General features: G+C 33.9%; 1 protein-coding gene across 1 annotated transcript; it reads left to right on the top strand.

The window, feature by feature from the left end:
* Positions 1–3,519: 3,519 nt before the first annotated feature.
* LOTGIDRAFT_174518 (hypothetical protein) lies at positions 3,520–9,212 on the top strand (the record flags this gene model as incomplete). Its single annotated transcript, XM_009053850.1, has 6 exons — positions 3,520–3,565; positions 5,520–5,691; positions 6,483–6,703; positions 6,849–6,965; positions 7,241–7,547; positions 9,137–9,212. The coding sequence occupies 6 exons, from the start codon at positions 3,520–3,522 to the stop codon at positions 9,210–9,212; spliced, it is 939 nt and encodes a 312-aa protein (XP_009052098.1).
* Between the last annotated feature and the right edge of the window lie 3,267 nt (positions 9,213–12,479).

The following is a 12,479-nucleotide window of genomic DNA, read 5'->3' as shown; positions in this document are numbered from 1 at the left end:
CCAATCAACGAACATCGTGTAAAATTTTGGGAATATTTGGAATCTTATTAGTATTACTTCCCATAGTTTTAAATACTTTGAATGATTGTAGATTAATTATTAATGAACTTTATAAACATTATCATTATGTTTAGATGAGGTTCAACAGTCCAACAATTTGTTTTAAAAACTACTTATTGTGGTCTATCTGATATGCTTTGGGCAATATATACATTTGGGCCAAAGTGGATAACAAGGCAATAAAGGTTATTTCCTATCTTTTTCTTAGACAACATTGATCTTCACGTGACAAAGCGACGATGACTTAAGTTAATCCTTTGACTCTGTTACTGCTGGTCCGCCTTCTTTATAAACGCATTTGAGTAAATCCGTAGAAATTGACTAGAGTGGCATCCGTCAGGTCAGAGTTACCCGGCAAACCAAGCCAGCTCGGCTCACCAAGCTAATCCTCCAAATATAACCAGACAACGCGTCGAAATTTGTTTGTGAACACATAAGCCTACAGTTTTCATGTGATTTTAATGAAATGTGGTTTGATCATTTATATTGATGATATCTTGGTCAAGTTCGAATATAACGATTTTTCGCTGAACAGTTTTAGAGTTATTGCCCTTGACTTTGTTTGTGAACACAATAGTTACTACAGTTTTCATAAATACATAAGATGTCATCTGATTTTAACAATTTTCTGTAAAATGTTGCTTGTGAGCGCGATAGAGGAGATAATTTTGTGTTGGTTTAAATCAACAATATCTTTGGCAAGTTAGATTTTTCGTACGAATTGAAATAGTTTGGTGACTGCCCTTGATGACAGTTTTATCAGGGAAGTGGGCGAATCTTGCTAGGCAAACACTTGTTAGTTGTTATTTTAAAGTAAAGACATCATATCTGACTTAACTCGAGGCATGGGATTTGAAAATTTTTGAACTGTTAAAGGGTGGAGGGGGGTGTGGGGCTTTGTAGATAGAATGAAATAGTTGAACAATTAGTTGTTCTATTCTGTCAGGTAACTGAATCTGTCAGTCATGAAACAACCTTGACCCTGCAGACTTAATGGTTTTTAATCTGTACTGAACCTTTTCAGTACCATACAATCTTTACCTGGAGGTGCTATCGAATTACTTAACCATAGGCGTTCATTCTGAATATAATAAAAGTTCTCACTTTCATGTCATTCTCGTCAGTCAGTTTAATTGAAATTAAGATTAAATTGACCTGGCCCCGTAGAGTTTGTAGAGAGGCAGTGTTAGTTAGTATAGCAGCGATACAGTTGCGAATGCTAATAAAAAATGTTGATCATAGTTTCGAACACAACTCTCATGCTACCACTTTCATTATTAGCAAACATACGCTACGTAATCACTATGGCGTGAAGACACTTAACATGGGAAACGGCTACGCCTACTGCGTTCATGCACAGGTGGTACCTACTGGATACTGTTTCCATCTCATTAGCTGGAAAAACTTTGATCAATGAAGCAGAACCTCAAGAATGACTTCCACCCATGGCTTTATTTATACCACAATTTCAAGAGATGTAACCTGAAATAGTCATTGAGAATATGATTTTCAATAAGATACAATAAGCTAATTATCATCTGTTCTAGTTAAACATTGACAAATGCAGACATGATATGAAAGTAAGTTCTAGAATTTCCCGACTGAAACACTTAACAGTTTTGTTGGTGAAGAAAAATTGCCTAAGAGTGTTTCTTCATGTTCGTTTTTCATGTTTTGTTTAATACAATGTATTTACTGTGCTTTTTTCAATTTTTACATGTACAATATGGAATTAGCGTTTTGGATAAGAAAACTGAAAACAAGACAAAGGAAATACCAAACATACCAAACTCTTGTGATTGCGTTTGGTACGATGTCAATTGTCTGTTATCAGTACTTGCTTGTTTGACATAATGACAGTAAGTTGTGATCGTAATAAGACTAGAACATATCAAACTATCGTGTCCAATTTGCTAGCAGATTACTTGGCAGGATGACAGTTTTCTGTGATCAGAATGAGACTAGAGCATACCACACTATCGTGTCCAGCAAGCTAATAAAGTATCTTCAAGTGTCAAAACGTACTCGCGGAAAACAAATCGATGAATGAGTAAATCTGATTTGCTTCAGTAATTCTTCAATCATTGATTTGATTTTATTTCATCATCACATATATTGATTAAAGCAAAATATTTCAATAATTAACTAATTCATTACAAAAACAGGATACTAGCTGTTTTTTTAATAAGACACAACTAGTTAAAGATTATCTTCTTCTGTAATTCTGGTAACCCGATTGCTTAAAGTAACGATCATTTCTAATTTTATCAGAATTCTATAATGGATTCAGTAAGATATCGTCTCCCATTTCTTTTTGTTCAAATCAGTTATTTGTGCAATATCTATGCGTCTTCCCTATACCGTTCCTTCCACATCAGCATTCTTTTTTTTGCCCTAACATGACATTCCATCCCTTCAACTGTGGATATTATTTATACTATTGTTTGGATTGTACCTATGGAAAAATACCAAGTGTACGATTTGGAACATTAATTGGGACGTTATTTTTATGATCGTTCGTGTCAGTCGCCTGAGCAACTTTGTATTAGAATTGGTTAATAATTCATATTCATTAGAGCAATAAAGTAATCATAGTTTCTTTGTTCACTTCCAACGAACAGAAGTTTCCAGATTAAATAATAAATTTCGAGTAGAGGTAAGGGATTTTTTTCAGTCCTATAATCAAGTTTTTTTTTTATGGAATACAACTAAGGGAGTAAGAAGACTTTTCTTTTGAACATGATTGGATCTCATTGCAGAGGAAGTCTCTGTCATCCATCATATACATTTTGAATGTTGAAGTTTAATTTAAGGGGTATCGCATTAAATTTTGTGAGTCAGAATGACCCATTTTGCGTTCCAATATTAACTTTGATTAGATAAAATAAAAATTTATCACCAAGATCTTCGAATCAAAACAATATCTATATTTTCTATGAAAATAATCTGCCAAATCTATAAATATACAGGTACATGTAACTCTCGGCATGAGGCAAATGCCTTGATGTAGTTACGACCCTGCAATCGTGTATTATACTGCATAAACTCCTTGTGGAAAGCCTTTTTGTCATCTTAATAAATGGGTGATCTCTATAACCATAATGTAAAGAATTAAAGTCTTTGGCAAGATCGATCTAAATTCTACAACAGGAAAATTAAAATTGCTGTCGAATGTTTTTATGAAATGAGAATCTACTATTAACTTTATTAGCCAAAACTTAAATTTAGTGTGATAAATAGCTAATAAATTTTTCTATCTAAATTGAACCCCGAGTAATTACTGTCTTTGCATTATTACTTTATGTCGAATAATTACTGATTTATTATAATTTCGTTAATCCATCAGTCGTATGCAAAACCATTCAAAATACGTACACATTCAATGGGCATGACTTATTTGAAGAAACAAATTTCCGTCAAAAATTTTCAAATGAAAAATGTCAATTTCAGCTAACAGCAATGAGATCCACAGTTACTTCTTGTATTTTATTATTAATGGTATGGGGTAAGTATGTATTTTCTTTTATTTATTTTGTCCAAAAAACATAAGCGTTTGATAATGATTACTCACGAGTGTTCCAAAGTGTACGATTAATTTGACTATTTATATAAACACGGAGACTTTAACAGTATAATTCCTGACAGAGATCATCGATCACCAGGGCCCCTTCACATGGTTTTCATTTAAATCAAGGATTAGATTGAATAAAACAAATTAGAATTGAACATTACTAAATGCTTTCTTAATAACCTGGAAATACCATATCAAAAATTCATTCTGACGTTGATTTTTTCCATCGGTGAGTCTCACAATTAAACAGTTTTGATAATACGCTATATCTATAGAAAATATCCATATTGCATTAATAGTTGAACGGATAGTTGAAAAGAAAACCACCAAATTTGCAATATTTGTTCCAAATGAAGTACATAACTAAACAATATCGTTGACCATTTAGATTTTGGCTGTTTTCAAAATGGCTGCCACGAAGACGTTCCAATAAACATGGATATTTCTCATAACAAGCTGAATTTTTAGATTCAGAACTCTATAAAGCACAGCGAAAACCAAATGGGATAGAACAATATTTACAAACATTGAGTCCAGTGAAAATGTCATAGGAAAGCGTACACAGGTCGTGTCAAATGTAACAAATGCAGCCATCGTATCACGATTGCACAGCGCTATCATTGAGTTCATGGAAATTCTACGATGCTTGTCTAACGATCTTCTCGATTCCATGATGTTAGGTTTCAGGTTATTCCTCGCAAAGTTTCGTGAGTGGCAATCACAGTAGCTCTAAACCGCACCACTTCATGCAGCGGTCGCTTAGCGGTTCGGCACTGCGAATCCGAGTTGGGTACGATTCGACAAATGACATTGTGACTGTCTCCGGAATAGAGACTGACTTTTGCAATTAGTTGAAAAATTACAATTTCGACTACTGTAGTGACAGATGTATTTAGCTACTATGCAAATAATCAATGTGCTATACAATTATTACATATATATTTTTTTCGGCGGGATATCCTTGCAGAAACATGTTGCATATGCACGGTGCAGATCTTGGCGACCTTGGCCTACTTAAAGGAACATTCCGTTTTATTTCGAAATTTGTTTTGCATCAGCATCAGCATCTCCTGAAAGTTTTAAGTAATAAAATCCAGCCGTAAAGTTTTTAACAAAAACTATTTAAAAACCTTACATAAACTTTAAATAACGGAACATAGTTTTATGGTTTACTACTAGCTTTTAACTAATAAGGTCGAGCCATTAGCCATCGAGGTTATAAAGCCAAAATCAAAACTATGCCAAAGAGTATTCTCTTTTTTTTAAATTAACCCTTTTGAAACAAATTCAGTTTAATCATGGAGATACATATGAAAAGCATACTGAAATATTTTCAGGTGTGATTAACGATGTTGAATATTTTGCATACTGTATCTTTAAATAGAGGTCAATAAAACGTCACAGAACATTACAGTTAAATGTCTGTCTTTATAATCTGTAAATAGTATCAACCTTTGGCAGATCAATTTGGAACTTGGGGTCCACAATGGCACATGTAGGAGTATGAAATCCCTTGTTTCAGAGCTGTCGCAACTTAACATGGCAGATGTTTATTTGTTTTGCGTATTTTTACACATTTGTTTCATTCTATCGGATGAGAGTTGGCTATGCAATAGTCTCAACGCATTGTTTATTCGCCTAACCCCTATTGTTAGTCATTAACGGTCATTTTTCACTCCTTTGAAATTGATCCAGTTCGAACTTTAGCAAAAGGCCCCAATATACATTATGTTTTAGGTTTCCAATCTTGACCATAATTTCTGGTTCTGGAATAAAAAGGAAAATTCCATTAAATTGAGGACAACCAACAGTTGGATGAACTATACTCTGTTCCTTTAAGCTTTCGTCTTTATTCTTAACAATAACAAACTCCCTGTTTTGTTTATAGGCATCAACATGGCCTCTGCCAGAAATAAGTCGACCATTACAATATTTACAACTAAAACGTCATGGAATGACGCATACTGTACGTGTAAATACAATGACATGGATTTGTTGATGGCAAAGACACAAGGTACTATGGCCGTAACGAAGATTTTTCTACAAAGAACATTGACAAAGTAAGTCATGGTTTGATTTAAGTGAGGGTGTCCTTTAAAATTAGTATATTATAGTCGCAAAGCACCTTAGCCATCAACCTATATCGTTTACATGTTATACTAATGATCTATATTAAAGTCAAGGAGGTTAACAAGAGGTGATGAAAACATTCTGAGAGTAACATTTTTTTTATTATTTTTGATAGGGTTCACCCTTTGATTATGATAAACAATTTCACCAAGTTTAGTCTAACTCAGTCAAGAATTTTCTCTTTTTTATTTTAAATAGGGTTCATAGGAAATAATAAACAATTTCACTAAATTTCTTTAAAATCTGTCGAGAAATTTACCTTCTAGTCTGTTTACATTTCGTTTATAAGTTTTAAGTATATTTTAAATAAATTTGAATAATGATGATGAACACAATAGAAATAGGAATTTTCAATCGATATGGATGAAATTTTGCCTGATCATTTATATTCATGAGATCTTAGATAATTTCGAATAAGCCAATTTCTCGGAGAAACTTTTTTGAGTTATTTCCCTTGACTTAAAACCAGTCAAAATTAGTTCACGAGCACAATTCTACTTGAGCAGGAATTTTATTACTTTTGCAATGAACATTTTTAAGTATTGAACAGAAACTTGGTCGTATGTCTGACAAGTTATATTTATTCAAGCTACATGGGCAATTTCTGTTCTGAAATTTTATGTCTCTACATCCGCAGTGTGGTTTCGATAGTATTGTCGAAACTCAATCAATAAGGAGCAAAAGAAATGGACATTAAACTCTTATTTCATATAAATTTAAGTAACGACTTCTGGTTTGGTCTTCATCTTGATAAACGTATTGCTAATGGATATACATATAAATGGATTGATGACAGTGCACTGGGAACATGGGATAACTGGTACTCAACAGAGCCCGATCGTCAAAGTAGAGAAAAGTGTGTCCGTATTGACGGGAATCACTTCAGTTGGAAAACAATGTTCTGTTATAAACAGTATGAATTTGTTTGTCAAAAAGAAACCGGTACGTATTAAGCTTATTTATACGAAAGAAAGTATCGTCTGTCTTCAATCCAACGCCAACGCTTTTAAAATGATATTTAATTTGTCTATGATAATGTCAAGAAATTGTTGTTATGTAATATAACAAACAAATAAACTTTTTGTAGGTTCGTGTACTATGGAAGTGGATCATACAATTATGAGTAATGAACCTTATTATAATGTGACTGCAACAAAAACCGAATGTATACGGATTTGTAAGGTACAACAGGACAACTGTTATGGTGTGCTGTTCAGGAGTCCTTCTATGTGTTACATATATGAATCAGATGATCCGACCGACTTCATTCATTTTTCACAAAATACCTTCACTACAGACTTGACTACTTTAACGTATCGAAAAGTGTGTTACAACAGTAAGCATTAAACTATTTCTTTTCTTTTTTTTAATTCTAATGTTACATTATACATGTCAACGTGTTTTTTCGGGCTAAAAATAATTTTCAGTATAAAATAATTCTACAAGCTTTAAGCTATATTATTTATTTGATTGTTCCAGGCACAATCCGGACCTCCAATGTACCATATACAGACAGTAGTGACGATCCTCGACGACAGTGTTCACTGACACAGTATCCTTCTTCTTCAACAGAACCGACATCACCCTACACGGCAAGAACAACTGCTCCAATTACTTCAAAGCAACAATCGACATCACAAGAACAACCAACTCCATCATCGCCATCGGATTTATTCGTAACAGATAGCACTACATCAACAACGCCTGAACAATCACCTTTATTGATACCTGCAACATCAAACATCACATCTTCTACGATAACTAAATCAACAGCTACAACTACAAAGTTATCGTCCCAAACCCAACTAACATCAATATCAACTGTGCCATCCCCTCAACCAATGTCGGATCAAGCTTCGCAGTCTCAATCAACACCTTTATCAGTTTTAAGTACGGTGTCAAAACAAATGTCACCAACATCGAAAGTAGAGACAATATTGCCAGAAACAGATCTTCGTTCGTCGACTGAAACAACCTCCCAGCTATCATCAGTTGCATCAACATCTACAAAAATTATAAATTTGTTATCCCAATCGCCACTTTCAACTTTAACAACGACATCGGAACGAGTGTCATCGACGTCAAAAATAGAGACGACAGAAACAACCTCCCAGCTATCATCAGTTGCATCAAGATCTTCAAGAATGATCAATTTGTTATCCCAATCACCACTTTCAACTTTATCCACGACCTCAGAACGAGTGTCACCGACGTCAAAAATAGAGACGACAGAAACAACCTCCCAGCTATCATCAGTTGCATCAACATCTACGAAAATTACCAATTTGTCGTCCCCATCCACAACTTTATCTATGGCCTTTGAACAAGTGTCATCAACGTCAAAAATAGACACAATATCACCAAAAACAGATCCCGCAGTGTCTACTCCAGAAACAACCTCTTATTCATCAACAGCAACTAATTTCGTCTCACAAACATCGCCATCGAATGTGATGCATTCACCGACAACAACGCTACCAGTATCGGTTTCACAAAATGAAGAAGCCTCTCAGACATCAGTAGTTGCATTGACAACGACAACCAAGTCATCAACTTCAGCATTGACAATAACGCCACAAGCGACTTCATCTGGAGTACCTTCAACGACTCAGCATACATCAACTGCGTCTGAAACAACTTACATTACGGAAAATATGACCTCTACAATGTCATTAGCCTCAGACACTTCTTCAGCTACTCTTCAAAACAATAGTACAGTCATTACTACATCACACCCAACATACCAGACATCACCAACCGAATATTTTTTAAGTGAGTAATTATATAACCATTTTTTAATTTTTTGATAACGGATAGAAAACTTAAATTATACAAATTATACACTGACCAGCTCTTACGAAAGATGGAAGTATAACGGTGTTCAACCACTTTTTCTCGATATTATTTATTTAGATAAGATTTATTACATATACGCCCATTGTGGGCAGCATACAAATATAAAACAGTTCAATAAGGTGAAATATATAATGAATGTAGATTTAGTATAGATATATGTTACTTTACAGATAAAACAATGTACAGGTGTCATGGTCCTTTATAGGTCGATAACAAACATTAAAACGGTACAATAATGTGAAAAGATTAAATGAATATAGATATAATATAATTAAAATACGTTCAAAATAAGCATCAAAATATCAATAATACAAAAAATATAAAACAAAGTACAACTATCATGGTCCCTTTTTAAGTTCATCAAGAGCAAAAAACACAAGCCGAGACAGAAAAATGTATTTTGCTATAAAAGGTGGCGGGTCTAGTATAATATGAAGGGATAGGTATAAATTTGTATGGGCGTTAAATATTTCTTGAAGAAAATCTGATTAAGATTATTTTATGCCATGTTATTTACAGGACAAAAGATATGTGGATGCCCTTGTTTAAGAAGAGCAAAGAAAACAGCCGAAAACGTCGAGAAGGAATCAGATGAACTTGTTGAATATCTCTCTGTTGATAAAACAGCAACTGTATCATTTCAGCGTAAACGGGTTTCAGCGCCAGACGACAGAACATCTGCAATGACAGTTGGGACCACAGGGGTTGTTTTGATATGTCTAGTATTTGGCGTAGTGCTTTTATTAGACATATCGCAGTTTGTAATGTATTGCTGGAAGTTAAAGAATGACCCGAGATGAAAATATATTGACATAAAACTGTTAGATATTGGATATAAATTTCGAAGTTTATATGAATTAACGTAACGTACCAATGACTCATATTTACACATGTAATGGAATTTCATTAGCTTAGAAAATAAAGGTCAAATTTAAATCAAAAGCAAAGTGATATTTTATTCATGGGGGGGGGGGGGGGGAGGGATCACTATGGTAGTTGAGCCACCGAGTCTGAAAATATATAAATACATGTATAGCTCAAAGATTAAACCAAGAGCGAAATTAGTATATAAATCGTTACAACCTCGACGTGAATCATGTCTGACTCCTTTACTTTAAGGGTTAATTATTCAGATAGACGAACAACTACATGCAGTGTGCAATTGTAATTTTGAGAGACACATACTTTCACTTTCACATCTAACCCTCGACACTTACAGTGAGAACTTGACAAAAAATGGAAAGTACTACAAAAATTCCCCTGTGTTATTGGGCGTAAATGTGTCTTTTAGAGCCACTAGGACGTCCAAATAAATATTTTTCATTTTATATTGATAAATTACGAAAGAAATTTGATTATTTGTCTACTTACAGCATGGATTAATAGAATGTATGTTTATAAAACATTTTTCTAAAAAAAATATACTGTAACAGGCTTTATAAATTTTAGACAAATATGTCTTATGATCCTAAAAGGGTTAAACCAACAAATAAAGTAATACAACTTAGAAATTATCCCGCTTTAAACTTTTGACTAGATTGTATCAGAATGTCAATTGAGGGCAAATAATATTATCTTATTGATGGTCATCATTATACTATTTTTTATAAAAGTCGAACGGTGGAAACTTTACACATGTTGTTGATGTTTAGTACAGAACGTCTCTAATTATCACCACAAGGTAAATCATTTATTTTATTGTGAGCAAATGCATTTTCAATGTTTATCTCAAAAATAGAACTATCTGACTATAAATAATATCTATAGCTACGTATCACCATGTGCTGCAAGGAAGTGATGACGCATGAAAGAGATCTTTAAATGCTTCATCTCGTTTCTTCGTCCTTTGTAAGAGACATGTTTCAGTTTTTGTCATGATCAGTTTATATACGAAAAGAAATTTTGATTGTCACATTTCTGTCCATTGGTCACGTTCACGTGCTTATTCTAATCTGCAGTTTTGATCCTTACCTTCTATCTGTATTTTTGCAAGATGTCTACCGACTTTTTCACTATCAGCATTAAGCTTAAATCATACGTGACGCATTGAACGGGTATTTTATTATATAAAACTAAATCTCTTATATATATTTAAACCTTTTTTTATCAGCTAGAAATAACTGCATATTCCAATAAACCTTAAATGATGTTTCTTCAACCAATTACAATACTAATGTTGTTGACTGGCTACAATGCGTCTAGTTCGAGTTCTTCGAGCTCGGAAAGCTCTTCAGAGGAAAATAATATAAGTAAGTATTCTAATTCTAATTTCAGATCAGAATAAGAACAGAAGAGACCCCAATATCAAGACCCTTAATCCTAATTTCTAAATAAAGTGTCTGCTCCACCCTAGGCCTGTACATTTGGGAGAATCCAAACCCTCCGAAAACTAAATATTTATTAACTCTGGCCGCAATGGCGGGCGTGGTTCCAGACTGGGATTTTCTGGACACATGTTACTTTTTTTATTATGTAACACATACTATTTACACTACATTGATACACTTCCTCATGTGAAAGTTCAATAGCTGCTTCCAATGTATTGCCAATAATGTTGTTTTGGATTTCGGGTTTCGTTTTGCGGTTCGGATTGTTAGTACTTGGTTTATGTAGGTGTAAGTGTTTTCAAAGTAGGGATTGAAAGGCGCCATTTGCATCGAACATATCCTTTATCTATGCTAATATCTTCAATAATAAAATATTTTCACTGTTAAAATAGTGCTCAATATGTCAATTGTAGAGCGATATAGAAATATTCCATTTTGGTTTTGAAACAGTTAAAAAGACAGCACGCTGCTAATAATAAGGAACTTGATACGTCTAAGAATTAAGACTCTGGCTTCTCCTAAAAATATACAGGCCCAGCGTTACTGAAAGTTTGAACCTAGGGAAAGCTAGAGAAAGGGTTTAATTAAAAAACATAACGCTATACTCTATCCTTTCAGTGACTCTACAATTTACTTGTTCCTCGACTGATGACAAGACAATACCAATAATAGAAATTTGTGACGATCAAAATCAATGTGTAAATGGACTTGATGAAAGTTCATGTGGAGGTAACAAAATAATTTTCTTGATTATTTAAGGAATGATCTGAACATATTTTCAGTTTATCGATGTATAAACAGAAAAAACCTGTGTACACTGTATAAATCCGCGTAGCGGTTTATACATAAGCGTACACAGATTTTTTCTGTTTATATTTGCGTCCATTTTTATGCCCATGTCCTTTTTTACTTGACCATCTGTTTCTTAAAATATTCTAGTAATGAGGACATTTCTGCACTCAATTGGTTTAATGAAGATGGGTATGACATGCAGTGTGCACACGGTCCGTCCCGAATTACTGGAGGATCTGTATCAAAAGCAATGGTAACCCTATGGCGGACAAATTCGTAGGTTTAACTTGATAACCGTTGTGCTAAAAGTTGTACCCGAAAGCTGAGAATGGATAGACCCTTTGCACTAGAAATGGCAAAACATATATCGTTATTTGATTTATAGCTTACATACCTAATTGAGCCTTTTTCCTGTTCAACCTTTAGACTGTGCAGATTTCCAGTTCAGCTGCTCCACGGGTCCAGAGGCTAATCTGTGTACAGATAACTCTGTAATATGTGATGGAGTAGATGATTGTACTGATAACTTTGATGAAGAGAACTGCAGGCTAGTGTGATCTGTACAAGAACCATGTTCACTGCTGTACCTAGAAATAATCCGATTTTCACATTTCTTTCAAATTCAGTTTTATACTAGTATGTAGATATTTGAAAATAAACCAAGAACAGACTCTTATTTTATTTTTTTATACATCATTTTAATGCTTTGACCCAACCACGTGTTATTTCGTTATTAGACAATA

The sequence above is a fragment of the Lottia gigantea genome (assembly GCF_000327385.1).
Source record: "Lottia gigantea unplaced genomic scaffold LOTGIsca_200, whole genome shotgun sequence".
NCBI lineage: Eukaryota > Metazoa > Mollusca > Gastropoda > Lottiidae > Lottia > Lottia gigantea.
This window is presented reverse-complemented; position numbering and strand designations above follow the sequence as displayed.